Here is a 22,500-nt window from a genome sequence, read left to right as displayed (position 1 = left end):
CTGATGAGGATAAAAACTTTCGTGGCTCTTTAGTTTTGGATTTTAGAAAATGATGACGACACGTGAAAACGATCCATTGTGCGTCTGTCCTGTTATTGATCATGAATTTCGTCATAATATTGTCAAAAGGATGAAGGGGGCAGTTTCTAAAGAAACTGGTGCTGCGTCGGTGGGGAAGCAGAATACAAAAATTTGGTTTTATCAACGGAGATGATAATGTAAATTGGCTACCGTACAGAGATTCTAAAAGCTGGATGTTTCGAGCGTTAGCCCTTCGTCAGAGCGAAGGGCTAACGCTCGAAACGTCCAGCTTTTAGAATCTCCGTACGGTGGCCAATTTACATTATCAACTCCGTTGATAAAACCAAATTATTGTCAAAAGGGCTGTGGATCCACGAGGAAATACATGTACACCCTGCTAGCAGAGCCTTTCTTTTGCTTGCTCAATTTTGGCGTTCTCGAGAAAGGCTCTGCATGAATCGAGTCTTTTTGAATATGCACTGCATGTTGCCAGGATACAGTCTCGAACCCAAGCCTAATATGCCAGATCTCGCCGCCATCTTGGTTTTTCATGCCAGCGGGCTCAATTATAACCATCGGTTTTGTCACTAAATGGACACTCGCACTGGAAAAACCGGTTTGACGAGAGAAAACAAGATTGACTAGTCCAGAAGTTTGGGCTGCGGCGGCTTCAAAGAGTTGACGAGATTCGGGCAGAGCCTACTTTTCTCCTCCTCAGTAAAGAAAAGTACAAAAGGAGGCTCTGCTCGCAGGGTGGAGGAAATAACGCTCGATCACTTCAAATCAAAGCTGCTCTTGAAAGTGAACTGATTGAACGACAACCGAGGTAAGAAAAACACTGGGGAAGCAGACATCCTCAAAATGAAGGACTTAACGATAACAGATAACGACAACAACGAAGAGGAAAACGCAAAACCAGGAACTTCCCAACAAACGCCTGAGCAAAAAGGTAAAAGTACCAAAAACAATGCCACCAAATCAAAACCAAAAAGATTGTTTTCTGAAAGTAAAGAAAACGAGAAGGGAGAATGGCTTAAAGAAAACGAGCAGGGAGAATGGCTTGAAAATCATCCTTGGGATCATGCTACTCCAGTCTCGTTTAGTGCGGTTGAAGAATATAAGATTTTTCCTGTCCGGGAGAAGTGGCAAACGTCCGACTCCTCAAAGAGGGTTGATCTCGAAAAGATCTACAACAATATTCCAGAATTTGCAGAGGACATGAATAGCGACATGAAGAAAACGTTTGCGAGTAATAACACGACAAGCCAAACAAACAGCAGAGACAAACCATCTCTTAACCAAGGTAACGAAAAGTTGAAGGCTTTTTCTTTGAAAGATCATCAGTATATCCCTTCCTCCAGCTATAACTTTTACCTTGACTGTGAGTACATGTTGAAAATGTATTTGCCAGGTGACTCAAAGAAATGGTTCAATACCAAGAGCGGCAATAAATACATTACACACATAAACCAAGACAGAAAAGACATGAGATGGATCTTTACGCCCTCTTATCGCAGAGCAAAGATTCCATTGTTGGATTGGCCGGAAGATAAAATTGTAACAAAAGAGTCGACCATTCGTATTCTCGTGGTGAGACCTTCTGAGTTTAAAGAGTATGTTGAGTGTTGTGGGCACAAATTCCCAATCATAAGCCTCCCAAATGACGAGAAAGGAGCCGGTTATGCCAGACTGTGGATCCAAAAGATTGCTTTGAAACTTAAACTGGAATTCATTTGGATGATTGATGACAGCCTTGAATGTTTTTATGAATACCACCCTACACAGAATCCTCCTGCAAAGAACCCGAAGAAAACTGGAGATTACACAAGATTTAGGCGCCGACAATTTGGAGTGGTATTTGAGCGCCTTGAAAGAATTGTCAAGGATGGAGAGATTGCAGCTATGAGTCCGAGAGCGACTCCACCAGGGCGCAAGACAAAGGATCCATTTGTTTGCAAACCACCACATGTAGCCGTCTTTCTAAACCTTAAAGTGCTCGAAGAAAAAGAGGTGTTCTTTCGACCTGAACTTAAAGTATGTGAGGATATGATATTTGGCTACGAATGCAACAAGAAGGGGCTACGAGTCTTCAGGGACAACCGTATCCAATTCCAGGACCATTCGTGGAATTTCACTGGAGCCAGGAGTCCTTCCTTATGGGAGGGAGAAGGAGGAGGAGAAGGAGGAGCAGCAGCAGCAGCAGCAGCAGCAGCAGAAGAAGAAGAAGAAGAAGAAGAAGAAGAAGAAGCAGAAGCAGAAGCAGAAGCAGAAGAAGAAGAAGAAAAAGAAGAAGAAGAAGAAGAAGATAGTTCTGAAGATTCCAGTGATAATGAGGATGGTGGTGACGACTAAGTTTTTTGGAACAATCGTATCCAACTCCACAAATAAAGTGACAATTGATGCATGAGTCGTTCCATACAACAAAATTTGAAAAAAAAAACACATCAGACTTCAACAATCGCGAGCATTTTGATTGTTATGTAGTGCCACTGTTTCATCATTTCACCCTTTAACAGTACAAAGGAAAATTATTGTATGCACTTATCTATTGTAAGTCACAAGTAATGAATCGTGGACTTTTGCAACAAATCTGAGGACTGTGGGTTTTTAGAGAAGAGCTATTGACAATAACCAACATGCTCTTTAAAAGATGAACACATTCAACAGGAAAACATTTAAAAAAATAGAAAGTGCCAAAAATCCTTTATCATGTTACACATTCAAAAGATTCAGACATCCCTTAAGCAGAATTTGATGTTGTGTATCAGAGAATTAGACAAGACCATTTTCTGGATGTTAATTTTGCCTTTGTCATGACTGGCTACAGAAGTAAATTATTGCCCTGGTTTTAGTTGATAACATCGAACTGTTTTATCATTATTCATAGTATTGTAAAATTTAGTTGGTGCCAAGTGGTGGAAGGCACAAGCAGCAGTTGTGTAGGTGACAGTGGAAAAAGAAAGTCAGAGGACTAACAATACATAGTTTGAAGGGTAAAACAAGAGCTCAATGTAGCCTTAAGTGTTTTTAAAGATGCAATGAGGATCGAAGTAACCACTTCATTTTATTTCACACGATAGAATATTTGTAAGAACAAAATAATGTCTTGCAAGAACTCATAATCAGTAATGTCTTACAAGAACAAATAACTACCAGTAGTATTAGGTTTGGAAGAGTAAAATTAGTATGAATGATAAAATATGCACATATTTATGCTGCATGAATGAACTCATGCAAATCTCTGGTAGTACTCAATCATTGATTGGAACCAATTATTAAATCCATTGGCCACAAACAGTTTCCAACTTTCATTGCTGCGAGCAAACTAGTAGAACCTTTTTTAAAGATCCATGCAAAGAATTTATGCAAATCTTGGCTTTTCCTGTTGGATTTTGGTACTGAACAGCATTTTTTAGACTACAAAGACACTTTGGCTCGGTCACCCCTTTGTCAACGGTTCACAGTTGTCTACAGTAGCTGATTTTTTTATGCCAAACTTGTAATAATTCTTTTAACATGTGAGTGAGTTTTGAATAGTTGTGGTACTGTATATTATGTATAGTATTTCTATATGCATCAAACATGTGGTGCAACTAGAAGGCATTAGGCAAGTACAATGTATCATTCTACTTATTTGAAATGATTTTATACCAACTCTGTTTTGAAACCAGTGATTAAAACGAAATGTACTTGTGTCTATATTGCAGTCTTGTTTCATTGATGGAGGATAAATATAAAAGTCACATATAGCTGCTTTCTGCAGTTGTTGCAGTGTATAATACCACCTATTGGAACTGCAGATTAATTTGAAAGGACCCTTCTTAATAAGTGTGAAACACTGTTGATCAATGCAGTCGAGGAAGCAACCACAATCTCTTCCAAAGAAAACTCAAACATTTTAATCTTTTAGGCTTGCTGGAAACTGCAAAGTTGTGTCACTACTTGCAATTTTATGCAAGGAAAATAGTTATTTTTGCCAATAATAAATTATCATTACCTGTTTCCTGGGGGAAGCGGTGGCCTGCTTGCCACTCCTGGTGTGAGTGGCATTACTGACTGACTGTCGGGAGAGCTGAACATTCCTCCCTTTGGATCTAATGGACCAGGAGAGGACAAGCCAGAGGATGGCATCATCATCTGGGACCCATGAGTAGAGGATCTTGAGCTGCTTGTTCTTCTGCGTTGGTGAGTAAAGATAAACTTGAGTGTTCCACTTGACTTGCTCCTCTAGAAAAGAAAAAGCAACAGAGATCCCTATGGGTACAAGAGACCTGTCATTGAGAATTAAGACTAATATAAACCACGAGTGTAATGAAGAAAAATACCGCATTTTCTCAGCTATAAGATGCACCCAAAACTTTCAAACCTGACTGTATCAAATTTAAAATTTACACAGGACCAAAATACCAGAAAATGTTGTTACAGTAGTAGATATTTACTTAACAACTGACAACATTATCCTTTCAGATCTTTATGCTTGTAAACAAAAGGTTACATGTAAAGGTCACAAAGGGAGCCATGTTTCACATGAAGCATGTGTTTTAGTCTAAGTCACTTCATGTGACTTTTTAGAGTGCTTACATGTATTTATTTTACTTCATTTTGTTGCTGCTATTGTTATTGTTTTTGCTTTGCTTTTATTGTCTTATATTGTCTTTTAGTATAAATACACAGGTGATTATACAAAATCTCGGATTATCAGCCGATAATCATCTTGACGGACAAAATCGCTGCCAGTAGTCGTTTTGCCACTGTAAGTGAAGATGATTTCACGTTGAAATGTTTTTTTTTTCTCTTTTTTGAAATAATCACCTGTCTATTTATACTGAAACAATTATTCACCTCAGGCTCAGTGATTATCGGTGAATATTCACCGAGACGAATATTCACCGATAATCACTTCGCCTTCGGCAAAAAATTGTTAAATATTGTGTCACATTTATTTGCAACTTGAATAACTTTTTATTGTATATATTATGTTCCACACTGAGTGATAAGAATTCCACACCCTGCACACACAAAATAATACAACAATACATACTTTAATAACTGATGAAACGAAATCAATGAAACAACAACAGCTGGTTTAAAATTAGAGTCCCAACTGGCCAGAGGCAAGTTACCAAATGGCTATCTACAAGTGCAGCCGAGAAGTTGAACCAGGGACTACCAGAATCAGATTCAAAGAGTGGTCTCTGGATCTCAAGACAAACGCACTATCCACTGGGCTGCACTACCTTCTAATAATAATTTCCCTGTTAGAAATACTACATAAATTTGTGTTCTTTTACATCCTCAGTACCAAAGACAAATTTGCAGGCATTTTGTGATGAAAACTCATCAATATCCATTTATTCCATGTGCACCTAGTTTTGACAAATCAGAAATTTATTTGATGACACTACACAAAGTTAGGTGAGGCAGTTGGTTAGTAAGTCTTGTACTATACCGCTCTACATATGTGTGGACTACAATGATGCTTCCTCTAGGAAATGTGTCAATTTATTTCACGGGTAGCTGAACCAGACAAAATGACCAGGTTTGAATTATGGTGAAGCAGGGCTGGCGCAGTGGTGAGAGCACTTGCCTTCCACCAGTGCGTCCCAGGGTCGATATCCAGATTCAACGCCATACGTGGGTTGAGATTGTTGGTTCTCTACCCTGCTCTGAGAGGTTTTTCCCTCCTGATACTCTGGTTTTCCTCTCTTCTCAAAAACCAACATTTGATTTGATTTGCTCTGATTCCTCGTGCTTGGCTAAATAACCTTGAGACTGCACTTGAACTCAAGGAAAAAGGTCTTTTAAACATAGGAAGCAAACAGATCTATAGCAAACCTTTTCGTCACTTTGCTGAGGCACGTTCTCGGTGTATACCAGCCTGTGATTAGGAAATCCTTGAGAGCCACCATTCAGTTCCACAATGGTCTCTCTCTCATCATTACCACCACCATCAAACGGAAGCCACAAGGCCCAACATAAAGTTATAGTTTGGTTCTGAGAGCGCATTAGACTTCCAGACAATGATGGCTGGAAAAAAATAAAGAAACACTATATTTGCACTAAAGAAAAAAACAGCATGAAAGGAAACAGTTGCTCACATGTGAAAAAGTTAATAAAAGCCATCAGAACATAAACTGACTTTCTAAACAATAAAATTATTCTGTCACTGGGCTCATCTCCATAGATGCACGCAAACCCAAAGGTTTAGCCTGGGAATGCAGACATACATGTATTTCAGGAAGTTGTTTGACCGCCGTAAATATGTCAATAATTATTAATATACAAGGTTTGTTGTGTTAAAGGTACATGTAAAAACCTAGAGAAACCTACAATGTATATGAAACCTAGAAACCTGTAGGCAGCTGAATCTGAGTCCCTGAAATAAGACAGTCATGAAATGCAATGAAAATTTGGCAAAACGTTGCTGGCTGCAGCCAGCAGAAACATTAACAAAGACAGAGAACAGTTTGCTTACTTCACAAAAAAAGTCACATTGTATAGCAAGTTTATGCTCAGGGTGGACATGAAAAGCACAGGTTAAACTTGGGCAATCACAGAAGATAGTCAAGGCTATGAAATAACTGACCTTTTTGCCTTTAATCCCGATCAAAGGCTGGGCAAACGGTTCTGACATAACATATTCCAATTCAAAGACAATGGCAAAGAGTGGATGATGGACAAGTTCCTTGAGTTCCAGTCGACTTCTAAGGCCCAAGGAAACAACTTTGCCTGAAAGAAAAATGCAAAATGCATAAATCACTGTAACCTACAGTATCTAATGTCAGTCACAAAACAAATGGGAAATAAAAAGGAATAAATGGACCAAAGAACTGTAAAAATCATATGGTACATTGTATGGATGATGATAAGAAAGTTAAAGTAATAAAGAAAGAGAGATCAACAAAACTGCTTCTCTCATTCTAAAATTCTTTGTTGCACAGAAATTGCTAAAACATGCAAAAGAAGATAAAAAAGCCCTCCCAGGCTTTATTCTCCCCCTAAAACAATTAAGCCACTATACCTTTTTAATAGTGGCAAGATGCCTGTATGCCTACTTAAAAATCCTTGACAGATCTTAATTTCCTGGAAGGGTTTTCCCCATGCTTCTTAATTTTAATCAGCAAGAAAGACCTTGATTCCTCCAGAAAACTAATTTAGTAGTGGAACAAATGCACCGAAAGGGATGTTGTTCTTGTATATTGGATATGTGGCTCCTACACAAAATAATTTAAGTAACTGGAGAACAAAATTAGGGTGCTGTTTTGTGTATAGGCTTCCACATTAAGTAACCAGGTTGCTTTATCACTCAAGAAAAAAAAAACCACCTTGTTTCCCACGACAGTATCAAATAAGAGTCAGCCCTGTGTGTTTACATTACCGGGCTGCTATGGACGGTTTTTTTTTTCTACTGTGGATGGTTTTGTTTTATTTATTTACTTGTTTTAATTTTATGATTATACACAACCGATTTTCAACCCTCACTCTTCTTGTACAAATGCGCATGTCAGTTTCTCTCACACACTGTGGGGAAAACTTGTCAAAGAGTCCTTTTGAACTACTTTTTTACCTCTTAATGGTGACTGTGATGCTGGGGATTTTCTCAGAGATTTTCCTCCTTCATATTCTGGTTCAAGATATACAATGTGGGGCTCACTAACAAACTTCCATCCATTGTGAACTGACACCTGTGCAGCAAAATCACAAGTATTAATGTAAGTATAGTTAGACAATAATTTATATCATCCAAAAAAAATGCTTTGTTACCCAAAATCCATTAATTACACAGAATTACATGTACATGTGAATATGAGCAGCTTATAAAGTCAGTGCAATCGCACCTTCAGCCTTCTTTCAACAATTCCAATCTGCAGTCCATCATCAGGCACTATGTTGTTCTGAAAAAAGTGAAAGTTGTTTTAATTTTAAAGGCAGACAACAGATAAAACGTTAATAATTATTATTAATTTTAAAAAAACTCAATAATTAATTCCCTAATAGACTAGCAGAAAAGAGAAAGCAGGCAAGAACTTAGTGTTTATCATCACTAGTTTGGGATGATAGCATGCAGTTTCTTTGAAAGAAAAGTTTGCTTTTTTTGGCCTGCTAAAGTGCATTATACTCTAAGGTACTAAGTAACAATAAATTTATTGTAATTCTAATATTTTAGCTATTCATAAATTCCTCAAGTGAAGCAATGATCATCGCAATTATAAACGCAATTTTTGCAATTGCATAAAGAAGCCTGAAAATTCAGAGCTTCAATGGGGTTTGAACCAGTGACCTTGCGATACTGGTGCGACGCTCTAACCAACTGAGCTATGAAGCCACTGAAGTTGGGAGCTGGTCATTTGTGGGTTCTAATGGTCCCGTGAGGAATGAATCAACGATTAATATTATTGGCTTATACAAGATGGCTAAACAAGAAAACAACTGTAGGTGGCAACATGTAATAAAAAAATATTGTAAACTGAATTGATATCATGGTAAATATTTGGCCACCAAAAAATTCAGTCTGAAGAAGGAAGGTACACTGTAACCCTCAAAACATCAGCTTTCAAATTATTTTTTTACCATGGTCAATTTACCATGTGATGTCACTTTAATCATTGATAAACTCATTTCACCTGTGTTTCACATTTCACTTCCCCAATGACCATTCTCCACATACGTACGTCATCTGTTTAAGCAGACATCCGCCAAGATCTGTATTCGGTGGACTAACAGCCTTACCTTATGCATACATGTAGGTGACACTGCTTTTATATCCCAAGCTGATTTATCTATTTTGCCTACTTTATTTTAAACATTACCTTATGAAGTCGGTCACTGTTAAGCATCTGACGCAGCTCATCTTCAAACTCCTCAATTGATGGACAGAGTGAAATACTCAACTGCATTAAAAAATAATGTTATTTAATTTATTAAACACCAGCACATACATGTACATGCATTTATTTACATGTGTGAAGAGCCTAGCCTTATTATGAAAGGCTATTAAACTGCAGTAAATTTGATCGCTAAATAAAGATTGGAAGAGTATATTGGAAGAGTTCTCCACTGGTATTACATAGGTATTTGGTTCAAATGCTGTTCAACTCTTCAACCTTTTTCTAGATTTCCTACGTTCCATTAATGCTTGCATTCATGACTGCGATGCTTTAACAATCTTTAGAATGCATGTACAGCTGTACATGCTTCTTTCCCAAATTCAACCATTTGAACAATTTTGAAAAATTTGAGTATAAAGATTCTTCATTTTGACTTGTTGTTAAAATGACACGAAAGTAGCTGACTGAAAATGGCTTACTAGCTGGCGGGTTTAGCCAGCTACCAGCTTTATATTTGACAGTCCTGGGTATGGTTACCGTAATGAATCCATAAATGATAAATGATCACTTCTGACAAATTACAATAATTGTAAAAACCAGTACAGCTTTGCTTGGTAATTTTCAAAGAACTAACAATGGTAAGGAGTAAGTGCATCCATGCAAACTTGAGAGTTGACAACTGAGCAGAAATGTTCACTAAGAGGTCATTTCTATTTGAATGTCATGGGTGTCGTTTTTCTCTTTATTGTAACTGTATTAAAAGGTAATTAGCGTAGATTACCTTATATCTATTTTTAACCATACATTTGTCAAGTTTCAGTTTCTATTGTTGTAAGTCGTACATAGCTGATTAGGCATTGTTTTTATATGTGTATTTTGTGCCGTTATGAAGGCCATAAGTTAGATAACTCTTTGGGTTAATTACGTTACCTTCGTTAAATAAAGAATGTTGTATTGTATTGTATTGAATGTGCATGTTGATGTAACATGCAATTTTATACCTTATTGATAAAGCTTGGAGTAGTCTTAGCCAGCCTTGGTTTCTTCAAAATGTCAATCACTCGAGAGCCTAGTGAAAAAGATATTGACAGGTATCTATAATTTGTTAATCATTATCATGTACACTGTACTTAACAGATCAGTTTCCTGAGGAAGGGAGCATGACCTACAAGAAAATTCACAACGAAAGCACAGACATCAAGCACTAACTCTGATCAATTTTGAAATCTATAATAATATAATTTATTATAATTATAGCATATGTTTTTCCAAAAATCCATGGCATTAACCCTCTGAATTACATTAAACCAGAAGCAACATTCTTGATGAGTTTCTGGGTTGGTATTACTTTAAATTTATAATATAAAATTAGGTTAAACTGTAAGACGTTTCAATGTCATTCACAAAGAAGTTCATTTCAAAAAACCATAAGCAAGTTGAAAACAATGCCTGAAAACCATAGCTGACCAGATAATGCAACTAGTAACTTGCTATACACGCCCTGTGATTTTTTTCAGTTATAACAAATATACCTTGATTTCTAAATTCTCTTCCGTCAACTAAAAATAAATAAATCTAATTTGGTACTTACCATCAGGCTGTGGTTCTAAAATCCCTGGCACAAAGTCATCACCACTCATGATAGCATTTTCAGGAATCAGATGAAACACCTTCTCAAGCACTGGGTGGATTTGAAGGACATAACTTACACTACAAGCCTCAACTGGAAGCAAACTAGGTGACTCTGGTTGAGAAAAATACAATGAAAGAAGACAAAACAATGATTTTGTGTTGCAATTATCTGTTGGGCCCATACATAACCCCTACTTACATGCACACTGGTAAGAGAAATTCTGGGTTGGAGGTTCGCACCCTTTATGGGGTGGCTTTGATAACATGCATAAACTCAGCCCTTGTTTTAACTGTTTGTACAAGTAACAACCAGGATATGAAACCCTACCACTCTTGTGAGAGGCAAGGGATTTCACCACTTCACCATCCTGAAGCCCTCTTATAAACATCAGTTATTCCCAGTTGATCGCACATTTGGCTGTACAAGATTATACACTGTACCTGTCTAAAAAAAATTCAACTTCAATGAAAAGACAGGAACTGGTATTTCCCTGTTGGTCACATGCAGTAGTGTCTACATGTATATGTTGCAGGTGACTTTGTCGCTTAAGTTAAACTGCAACCAAACTACCTGTAGGTCACTTCGTTTCAAGCTACGTTACCGTGTTCAGTGCTCCACTTTCAGGAAAAACCCTAGGGACCAGCTGGCCCCTAAGTTTTCAAATTTGGTCGCCAGCTCAGATATTCTAGTGGCAAAACTTTTTCGGCCCTTCAGGCCTCATAGAAGCATTCTGAAGGTGATTGCAGGTATGTATGATCCCATAGGTTTACTGAGTCCAGTGCTAGTTGGAATGAAAGTTTTATTCCAAGAGTTGAATGGGACGAAAGGTTAACCGGCGAATTCGAGAAACAGTGGAAGATGGTTGAGAGACTTGAAGGAGGCGAAAGAGGTTCATGTTCCAAGATGCGTTTATGGAGTAGTCCAGGGTATTAGGTTAATTGTTCATTGCATGGATTTGCCGATGCTAGCAAAATGGCCTATTGCGCCGTTATTTATTTTGTGTGTGACATTTCTGGAATCATCACTCCAACATTGCTAACATCCAAGACGAGACTTTCCCCTGTGAAGATGCAGACGATACCACGATTGGAATTAATGTCCGGCAAAATTCTTGCTACATTGTACACTCATGAACACGGTTAAGAACGCCTTAGAAGAGGAACTCAGAATATCCGGTATACGTTTGTGGTTAGACAGCAAAACAGCTCTTTGGTGGATAGCAAACAATGGGGAGTGGAAACAATAATTTGTCCGCCATCGGGCTAACGAAATTCTCAAAGTCACTAAGAAGGAGGAATGGGGGTATTGCTCAAGCGAAGAGAATCCAGCGGACATTGGTTCAAGGGGTGAGAGAGCCTCAAGACTGATAGAGGGTGACCTACATATATGGTGGAGAGGTCCCACTTGGCTATCCCGACCAGAAAATGAATGGCCAAATTCAGAGGCCAGTGAAACCGCTCAGAGCAACGAAGAGAGAAAGCGGGTTAACGTGACAGTGGCAGGCGTGACAAAAAAATCACTACAGGTGTCACGCAGGTGTTGGACGTAAACAACTTCAGTACGTATGGACGGCTGTTGAGAGTGACTGAGTGGGTTGAATGTTTCCTGTTTAATTTACCGTCAAGTACATGTAGAAAAGGACAAGAGCGGAAAACAAGCACACTCCACACAGACGAAATAGCTGCAACAGAAAACACATGCATCAAGGCTTGTCAAGAAGAACTGAAGAATGACAAATCATACCAGGAACTGGCTTACAAATTGAAATTGTGGGAACGTGGGGGTTATTAAGGTGCAGAGGCAGGTTAGAGAATTCAGACTTAGACATGGAGTCACAGCAGGCAATCACCCCTATGAAAGATCAAAAACTCACAAAACTACTCATTGAAGAATAACAAAATAATAAAGGTACACCACAGAGGGTATCAGGTTAAGATTGATGTCGATAGGAATAGCATTGTGAAGGATTGAACAGAAGAAAAAATAAAGTGTACACTGTAATCAAAAGGAAAGATACACTCCTCTGTTATTCAGACCAGTGCAGTGGAAAATTCCCCAACAAATACTATTTATTGGTAAAACAATGACCTGTGACCTGTGTTTTGTACCTACCCAAAATTGACCTTGGTTGAAACAAAATGATCTAGTTTGGTTGCAAATTAACCTATAAAGGAACAAAATGACCCGCAACATCTACAAGTGGACAAAAAGCAACAATTGATTGCATCTTGCCAAACATTATGAAAAACAAAAATTTATTTAAAGTGAACTTTTAAAGTGAAGCCTTTCAATCCCAAACTGAGACTCATAGATTTTACTCTCACTGTCTAATGCCAGACAATTTTACCAGTCACTGGAGACCACTTCAGGGAGGAATGCATTACTGTAATCAAAAAAACCTCAAAATGCAATAATTGAACTTATTAATTAAAAATCACTTAAATAGAGCGGTTTTTTCAATTGAGTGTCGAAAGTAATTAGAGAATTACTTTGGTTTTGCATTACATGTACTTCACTCAGTGATTGGTTCAAAGTTCTCGTGCCACTTTTTCAACCAATCAGAAGTGAAACCAAAACCAATCGTGGCTTGTGCGTACACATTTTCCCGCGCTTTGGGTCGGCTACGTGTAATTACTTCGAGTTTTGATTGGTTTACTGGATTGTCTCCGTGCTTGACCAAAGTAATTACTTTGGTTTTGGTATTATGACACTCATTTGAAAACCACTCTATCTGATAGTCACTGTGTAAATTACATGAAATACATGTACATTGTACAATTTCAAAGTTAAAAAAGAATACCTTCAATCCTTTCGGAAATCGTAACCAGTGCAGCAGGGGAGCCACAGTAAAGAGGGAGGCTAATATTAAAATAAATCGTAAGCAACCAGTAAGAGTCACGCAATTTTCCCTTTAATAGCTACATGTAACAAGAAACTTATTATCTTCATAACCACAAGCGATATTCACAGTTTATAAACAATTCTTATTTGATACACTGTATTTAAATTTTGCCAACCACAGAACCCTTGTTTCAACAGCCAGTAGATCTCTGGTTGGAACATTAATGACAATAGGTGATGTAAATCATTCAAGGGCTTAACATATAACACGCGACGATATTTTGCGAGTTGCGTAGTGTTTACAAGCAATGAGCAAAATGTCCGCAAGTATTATATGTTAAACCATCGCATAAGAGGTATTATTCCACTACAAAAATGTATTATTTTGCTTCAATTTTATTTGGTGAGAGTGCTTTAAAAAAAACCATCATCTGTCCTTCCGGGCGCGTGCGAACGATGTAAACAGCACAAAAGCCGGCCAAATGTCCTTATTTGACTGGATAAACGAAAAGACGAGTGACAAGAGATCACAAACCAAATTCTCTAAATTCTCAGTCTTTGTATCATGTTGAAAACAATTTCTTTCATTGAAAACTCCCGTTCCGCCCGTATTTGCTCTGTTCTAAACCGGTCAAACGTACCAGGACACTACAGTCTATTACCGTCTCATATTTTGCGCATTTTCTTGACCAAATATGGTAAAATGGCGTAATAGTGGAATAATAATAGTGAGTATGGCCACAGTATATTCCTGTACCTACAGTTATACTGTACATGTAGTCAGTTAAAGTCTACATGTAAGCAAATGGTGCTTCATTTTTTAGTTTCCATGCTTTGATCCTCATTTTCAAGTGCTTCAAATGGTTTTCAACTGAGACTACCACTGTACAAGGAACAGTTTAATGTCATTCGATCTGCTGCGTGAGGGGTCAAGGTTTGTTGGCTTTTTACGCACAATGTACAGCACTAAGCTTTTCTCAGTTCTGAAAAACTGGGAAGGTACATGTACTCTTTGATTTTGACATTGCATAATTAAAGGCTATTCTTACATGTACATGTAACTGACACATTACCTTTTTGCCCCAGGCTGTCTTGAGGTTGTCTCAGAAAGTTCAGAAATTCTATCGAATATTCTGATTATAGTCCAGCCACACCCAAAGCTCTGACCACCCACTGATTTTTAAAGAGAAAAAATAATTGACAGAATGAAATGTTATAAATTTCAATTTAATGGAATTACTTTGAATTTAATTATATGCAACAAAAGTTGATGCATGGATACCAGTTCAAACTTTGATTATACAAAACTATTTTTGCAAAAAACTATATGTAGCCTGACTATATGTAAAACTTTTTAACCTTTACAAATTTAGCCTTTTGTACATTTTTTAAGATATCTGCTGATTGAAAAGAAGATTTACTTAAGATTTTATGAAAATTAATAGCTAGATCAGATCATCAATTTAAGGCTCAGTTTGCTACTTTTGGAAGTGGTAGTTTTTTCCCTATAATTTTAGGTTTGCTTCTACTCCAGTTCAGACACTTATTGGAAGTGAAGTGCAAGCAATCCTTTGCATTGTGCCACATTTCTTTAAATGAATTACTAATTTTAATTAGTGTCCATAACTAGAAAAGAGACCAGAACCTTCGGAGTGACCATTTTATCCCAAGTACCGGTACATGCTTTGCTGAATACAAGTATATATAAAAAAAAAACGAGCTCAAGCTCAACTAATCAGATGCATCAATTGCACGTGCAGACAAATTTATGCATACAATTACATGACTGTATACAATGTAGATGTGCAACTGCATTTTGTGTAGTGTCACATGTTTTGTCAACAATTTTTTGGACGCTTATCTCAGAGCTGCATTGTACATCTCATTTACATTGTACATTATAAAATTACAATAATAATGATTCTTACCTTCCCCAGTAACTTCCACTACCCCAACACATGTGATGTCATTCAGTGATGAGTAGAAATACACAGCCTTTAAAAAAATGAAAAAACAAATAGAGAGAGAATGACTAAACTTGGCCTAAAGGGGGTTTTATCACACAGTTGATGAATGCACTGATGAATCATTTTTTTAAATAAATTTAGACTATTCCTTTCGCTTTTTTTTTTTTTTGGATTTGGAGGACAATTTATTATATTGACCATAATTTCTTTCTTTGTTAGGCAGAACACTTGCTTAGATACATTTAGTGTAAAAATCACACCATTGTACATCATCGCTAAGAAGGACTCAAGATTTCAAATTTCTCAACTTTGATAATAAAATTATTTAAGTTCCCAAGGTTTGCTTGAATGAACATCAGAGATCAATGTTTTTAAAAAATAATGAAATCTAACCAATCAAATTTCAGTGTGTGGTGCGCATCCTTTCATTGGGTGTTTCCTCCATGGCTCAGTTGCCAATTAGACTTATTTACTGAGACTTTTGTATAATTAATTAAATATACAATTCATGCTGAAACTATACAAAAGACAGTGCTTGTCGAATCCACATGCAAACACATTTTATGCAATCATTTTTTACATCCAACATGCGGTTGAGTGGGTAAAGCATCCGACTGGTGTTATGAAGACTCTGGTTTTTCAGTTCCCTTTCGCCTGTTGCTGAACAGCTACAATGTAGTCTATCATCATTCACACAGGCACATCACATCATAAAACATCTGATTCAATACTTGCGGTAATTATTATCCTTCACGAATGTTTGCAACTGGGCAACACTTCTTAAATTTTCAGCAGTTTATTATTGAAGATAGGTATTGGCTCTAAATTTTCTCTACTAAGTGAGAAATGCTGCCAGTTGACCTCTAAGAGTTCTTGCTCTAGGAAAGATGTTTGAGTCTTCAAGAGCCAAATTATTTTTTTGTTCTACTTGAGCTTATATATCTGTTCTAAAACAGATTGAAGGTTTGAAGGTTTCACAACTGATGGCAAGTTCTGTATGAGTTCATGCAACAACATTTTAATTGAGTTGAGATCTGAACTGTCCCCTGCTGAATAACCATTCCATTTTCCTCCAAGAAAGGCATAGCAAGATTGCCAAGAGTGAGAGAGGAAACTGAATAGACAAATTATTACAGTGTAAATTCAACACTTTGAGTGGAATAGCACAGAATTCGGATGTGGGGATCTCATGTGGTGAGAATGTAGCAAATAATTTTTTACTCCGCAACCTGTTTAATCAATACAATAGTTTTCTTTAATTGGTACAATTACGTAATTCAAATCTTGTGGATAACTAATATACAAAGACTTTAAAACGCTGCTGCACCATTTCAATTACCGAGGTTTTACCAAGGTATATTGTATGCATTCCTGCCACAACTTTGGAGCCTGAACATATTTTTACCTTGCCAAAACACCATCATTGTACACGATTATCAAGGAAACAATAATTCTTTCCACCAAACAAAAACACCCAGAAGGTCTTTCATCACATGCATTTTTGAGCAATAGATTACATTTAAAAAACAGAAAGCCATGAATGCACACTCAGGTAAGGTCACACATGTATTTCAAGGTAATGGCCCTACATGTATAGCCTCCACAGTCAAGGAAATAATTCAAATTTTGCTCCGGAGGTCATCAGGGTTTGGCAGTGGGGCATTCTTAATGCTTTTGATATAACAAAGTAAGCAAAAAAATGAAAACCGCCCAGCAAAGTCAAAGCAAAAGAGTGTGCACAGGCAGTTAATTTGCCCGGTGCCCGACATGAACCTCCTGCGCAGTATGCCATACTATACATGTCCATTCAAATTACCCATGCCATATACCTCATCACAGATGACTCTGTGCCGTCCATTTTCATTATCACTGCTAGGAAGATAAGGCCCTAGCCAAGTGCTTCCAAAGAAATATTTGTTAGCAGTATCATAAAACGTCAATCGAAGTTGGAATTCAACATTCCGGGAACTGATGTCCTGAAAAAAAAAATGACAACTCTAATTACACTCCATGACAAAACGACAGTGTTAGGATGGTTAACATTTTACCCTGAAAACAGCGTGTTGTCAGCAGTTTGTTAAAACAAAATATTAGCCTGCAATACTTGTATGTAAAAAACCACTGAAAATGGCAAATGATTGAAGGAACGTAACATCACAGCAAAAGCAGGGCTGTCAACTCTCCCAGATAATCTGGGAGACTCAAGATCTCCCAGTATCAAGATTGCGCTCTGAAATCTACCAATCATTAATCACCGAGGTTTGTCATTTCTAGTGAGAATCAACGTTCACAACAATGAAATTTCATAACAACAAAATTTGAAAGATTCATAAACTCTGTTAAACTGTTCGTTGCTACTGACGGACCAAAATAAACCATGCACCAGACTTGTGAAAATGTTTTAAGGAAGGGGTGTTAAAGGCATGTGATGAAGTATGTGGGAAGAAGAAAGGGAGGAGACATCAAGGGGACACATGGTGGTGGAACGAGGACACGAAGAAAGCGATAGCAAGAAAGAAGGATGCGCATAAGGAGATGCGTAAAAGTGGGACTGAGGCGAACAAGGCCAGATACAAGAACATGAACAATCAGACAAAGAAGGTGATTGCAAAAGCAATGAAGGAGGCGGCTGAGCGGGAGCTGAGAGGGTTGAGTGAGCATGCAAACAAGGTGTTCAAGCTTGTGAAGTCAATGAGAAAGGATGGGAAAGATGTTGAGGGAGGAAGATGCATGAGAAGAAGCGACGGTAGGCTGAGTTTCAGTGAGAAAGATAGAGGGAAAGTCTGGAAAGAGCACATGGAAAGAATTTTGAATGAAGAGAATGAGTGGGATCGGAATGTGGAAGCGGACTTGTGAAAGGGCCAGTTGAGAGGGTTAGAGCTGTCCGAGGAGTTTGAGGTGAAAGTTGGTGTGCACCAGGGTTCCGTGTTGTCGCCATTGGTTTTTGCAATCGTGGTTGACGTGGTTAGGGAGAAGGTGAGAAATGGTTTGCAGTGCTGGAAATAACAGTCTGTCATCAGACATTCTCCGACCAAGTTTTGAAAATGTCCGGCCAATTTCACATTATGATCGGACATGATGACCGAGCATGTCACCAGCACATCTTGAGTCTTCTTCAAGGTGTTGTCAGTCAATAAATTATGTCCGGTCCAATTTGTCAAATGTCTGACCAAAAGGAAGATTTGAAAGGACATATGTCCTCTGAATAAAGAAAAATTATTTCCAGCACTGGGTTTGATAAGTGAGATGTTGTATGCAAATGACTTGGTTTTGATGAGTGAGACGATGGAGGGAATGAGGGAGAAGTTCTGGAAATGGAAGGAGGCATTTGAGAGCAAGCTTTTCCATGATAAAGTATCACTTATGGTACACATATACTGAGGAAAAAATTCTCTAGTGGCATATCGCCAGACAAAAAATTTCTGGACAATTCCTATTTAATATGTGGTATATACGTATTTGAAGTTTTCACGTGACGTCATCTCCGCCATATTGGTGGACGGAAACTACAAAAGATCTCTTCTTAGCTTCTTTAATTTTGTTCGTCCACCAGAAGTCGTACATTTCGTTATTGTTATTGGTGTCTCTAGAGGTTAGTTAAAAACGTCCTATACACAGGTACATTATTGTATTGCACATATCAAAGTAAGATTCTTCGCCAGGTTTGAAAGGGAAACAGTAAAGTTTAATTTAATAAGTTTCTGTGAATAAAAAGCACAACAACGATCAAATGCGTCAATTGCATTCATTACGTTACTGTTAAAATTGAAAAATATAGAAACTTACAATAGTTGGAGGAAGAGAAATTCCCATTAACGACTTGAACAACAATCGGAAAGGAATATTAGGCTTTTCCTGTGATCCTGATCTCCTCCTGTTGGGATGAACTGGAATGAGGCGATTGTTTTCAAAAAATTCCGGCCAATTTTCCTCTTCTGCGTCCGCCATAACAAACCATGGCGCAAATCTGTAGCCTCGCTACTAAAAACACCGTGCAAAGTTCGTTAGTAGAGTAGTCTGGGCTCTAAAAGAATTTTAATCCAAATATGGTAGGATTTTCCTTTTATGACTTCTGTTGGGTGTCCGCTCGTCGAGAAAAATGGCGGTGTGAGAACCGTGTAGGTCAAAATCCCGTGAAGTTCAGCTCAATATCTGGGTTTCCTCTGTTATCCTGCCACTGGAAAGTTCTTCCTTAGCATCACAGGGTTTTATCTTTCAGCTAAGTAATTCAACGCGAAAATGATCGGCGGATTTTTTGTGTACAATCATAAAGGAGAGGTGTTGATCTCTCGAGTTTACCGGGATGATATTGGGTAAGTGTATATATTGCTGCAAGCTTTGATTTATTTCAGATTGGAATCTTGAATCTCTTATGTTTTACTACTTAAGTGCCATGAAGATGCAGAGATGTGTGCTATTGTTGAAAATCTTTTGGGGTAGATAAGATCCTATAGCAAATTATAGCAAATTTCTGGCCCAATTCAAACCACGAGGTTGAAATTATGGAGTTAGCAAGTAGGTACAGTACTCGTCTCGGTTGCCTGCCAACATTGCCCGACAACCAAAAAAACTTTTGTAACTTGTGTGACATGTCACGATACGGCATTTGCATGACGATGCCGTCTAACTACAAGTACCAGAATCCTTGCCTTTCTCATGCTAATGCGAATGAGAGCTTTTGTTATTTTTACCCCACTAGGAATACAAAATTTAGCTAAGAAAAGAAAAACAAACTGAATTCTGGTAGTTGCAGTCAAATGACGCTATAGTGAAAATTGCCAATTACCACTGTACAATGCAGACCAGAAATAAGCATCCCAAAAAACGCTTGTGAAACGAGCATAAGAAAATTGCCCACATGAAAATTGCTTCTCGCTGCATCAAAAAATAACATAACGAGGGGAATAGGCCACTTCGGAAAATACCATAATACTTTTTGTTTGTCCCCCCAAAGTTTGCATAAGCATTGTTTTTGTTTTCTCTTGGGACCATTGTAAGTCCCAAGAGAAACTGGAAACAATGCTTAAGCAAAATTTGGGGGGACAAAGAAAGAGTATTATGGTATTTTCCGAAATGGTTTATAAATATTTCCCTGTGATTAAAACGTAAAACTGGGCCATTTTTTTGAAAGACATCACTTTTGCCAACAAAAATTGACGATCATTTGATCTACAAGAATATAAAATTATCAATATAAAATCACGAAGCAAGACTTTCAAAAAACAAATGGCACCGTGAAATGCAGTGAAATCAATTTCACCTGGAAAAAGAATTAAGGAATATACATACTCATTCGCAAACAAAACGCCATTTACGCAATCTGTAATACTTTGTCAAATATTTCAAAATGATTGTTTCATGCATGGGAGAAAGTTGCAAAGGCATCTTGAATACTGGCGTTGTGTCCTTTTGAGCAATGAGGCCGGTTTACTGTGAGATTCATTGGAATGCGTTCAGAGTTGAAAACTATCCTGTCTCTGTGGTCAAAGCGGGCCATCATCGCACCCAACAATTTGATCAACAGTCAGTACTACAAACGTCACAAAAAGATAAGAATGACAGAATTCCATTCTCCCTCACTTTCCATCCTCATAATCACGCAGTCAAAAGTATCATTCTTAATAATTTTAAATTACTCCAAAATGATCCGGATGCCGCAAATGTCATTTATTGCATAGCCTGTGTGTTATGCAATAAATTATACATTGGCTAGACAGGTAGACGACTAGGTGACCGATTCCGTGAACACCTTCGTGATGTTGAGAAGAATGACAAGGATGCATCTAAGCCAGTCACTTGTCATTTTAATCTCCCTAGCCACTCCAAAAAACACACATGGCTAACGGCGGCTTTTCCCTACATCTAGGAATTGACGCAGGGAAACACCCGTATTAAAACAAAGATTTAGCAGTTCAAAGCATGCAGTTATGTCACTGCGAATCATTTTTAAAATCAGCTTATGACTCCGACATTATTAATTTTTCTTAGGGAAAAAAGTGAAATTTCCATTTGGGAAGATTTTGGTCATGTCTGCTTGTACAAGTAGGCAACAACTTCTTGCAAACTTCTCGGCAGATGTACAGTGTAGCAGTACAATTTGCCATTCGTAATGCAGTAGTTAAAGGAAAGTAAAACACTGAAGGCAATGCGGGAAACAATATCAGCCTAATTCTTGACAGCACAGTCCACGTGCACAGTACTGATATTTGGGAAATCAATCTAATGATCTGCGGCAATGCACATTCTATGAATCACTTTTGCCATTTTCCATGATTTGCTTCGATCACTCTCAGGATTGAAGAGGTTAATTTTAAAGGGGACTTACCAGTAGTTTTGGAGTGGACCTACAATGTAGATGTTGTAAACCCATCCATCGTTGAAGTGGCCCGCATTTACAAGTAAAATCATCTGATGTTAGACAGAGTAAAATCCAAAAATCTTATTCTCACGATTAAAAGTGTCAAGCTTACTAACAATGATAAAATACCTTTGGTCTGAACATTTTAATAAGTCTAATGGTTATAAATAATTATGTGTAACTGTGCACGTAAAGTATTAAGAATTAATTCAATTGAAATAGTGTAAAGTTCCTTTTCTAAAAGTGAACCACAGAGATCAGATTAAAATCAAATTAAATTAAAAATTAATTTTGGTTTTTAAGGAGAGTGAGCAACAGGGCACAACAATGCAAGAAGACTGTCCAATAGCCCTGGGCTAGACTGAACGACGCTTCAGGCTAGCGCTTTCTTATTGCAGGTCGCAGGACGGGCAAGCATCAATTGAACAAGTTTTCACTTGTCCAAATCTTAAGAAGATTTATATGCATGTTCAAGGAATACAATGGCATCAGAAGTTCCTATTTTCAAAAATATTAATTGCTCCATCTCAAAATATTACAGTATGTCGGTCGATTCATGAAAGTCCCTTCCTGTCAAATCACAAACATACATGGCAAATGAAACATTCCTACAAAGTCATGTATCTTACGAACTGTCCGATAATATTTAAGAACTCTGTCGGTTTCTTCTCATTTTTAGGATGATATATCCTTGCCTTTATACAGAAATGAATTTGTTTACTTTGTGGCCCATATTAATGGTGTTTCAATAAAATATTACAGGGTTGGTGCATAAGAATAAACTGTTAAAAAACAATAATACGGTGTACATGTTTCAGTTTTAAGATGTACATTGTGGCCTTAAAAATGCTC

The 22,500-nt window shown here is 37.6% G+C and overlaps 3 protein-coding genes across 3 annotated transcripts in view; 2 read left to right on the top strand and 1 right to left on the bottom strand.

The window, feature by feature from the left end:
* The window catches only part of LOC138051835 (nephrocystin-4-like), a 139,378-nt gene extending 120,123 nt beyond the window's left edge, over positions 1-19,255 (bottom strand). Inside the window, exons 1-13 of the mRNA XM_068898121.1 lie at positions 19,077-19,255; positions 17,120-17,266; positions 15,252-15,318; positions 14,397-14,496; positions 13,283-13,341; positions 10,441-10,593; positions 9,851-9,918; positions 8,832-8,912; positions 7,860-7,916; positions 7,589-7,706; positions 6,608-6,750; positions 5,857-6,048; positions 4,019-4,248 (exon numbers count right to left, since the gene is read on the bottom strand). Coding sequence (XP_068754222.1) covers positions 4,019-4,248; positions 5,857-6,048; positions 6,608-6,750; positions 7,589-7,706; positions 7,860-7,916; positions 8,832-8,912; positions 9,851-9,918; positions 10,441-10,593; positions 13,283-13,341; positions 14,397-14,496; positions 15,252-15,318; positions 17,120-17,266; positions 19,077-19,238 — 1,577 coding nt within the window. The 5' untranslated portion in view covers positions 19,239-19,255. The remainder of the gene's footprint in view (positions 1-4,018; positions 4,249-5,856; positions 6,049-6,607; positions 6,751-7,588; positions 7,707-7,859; positions 7,917-8,831; positions 8,913-9,850; positions 9,919-10,440; positions 10,594-13,282; positions 13,342-14,396; positions 14,497-15,251; positions 15,319-17,119; positions 17,267-19,076) is intronic.
* LOC138050955 (uncharacterized) lies at positions 679-2,373 on the top strand. The gene has a single exon (XM_068897181.1). The coding sequence runs from the start codon at positions 883-885 to the stop codon at positions 2,371-2,373; it is 1,491 nt and encodes a 496-aa protein (XP_068753282.1). The 5' UTR covers positions 679-882.
* Positions 19,256-19,363: 108 nt separating the features above from the next.
* Positions 19,364-22,500, top strand: part of LOC138051833 (AP-2 complex subunit mu-like) — a 21,336-nt gene continuing 18,199 nt past the window's right edge. Inside the window, exon 1 of the mRNA XM_068898120.1 lies at positions 19,364-19,603. Coding sequence (XP_068754221.1) covers positions 19,530-19,603 — 74 coding nt within the window. The 5' untranslated portion in view covers positions 19,364-19,529. The remainder of the gene's footprint in view (positions 19,604-22,500) is intronic.

The sequence above is a fragment of the Montipora capricornis genome, chromosome 6 (genome assembly GCF_036669925.1).
Source record: "Montipora capricornis isolate CH-2021 chromosome 6, ASM3666992v2, whole genome shotgun sequence".
NCBI classification, from domain to species: Eukaryota; Metazoa; Cnidaria; class Anthozoa; order Scleractinia; family Acroporidae; genus Montipora; species Montipora capricornis.
This window is presented reverse-complemented; position numbering and strand designations above follow the sequence as displayed.

What these genes read in the sequence shown, in the direction of transcription:
- LOC138050955 (XM_068897181.1), top strand. Translation starts at nt 883, where the DNA reads ATGAAGGACTTAACGATAACAGATAACGACAACAACGAAGAGGAAAAC.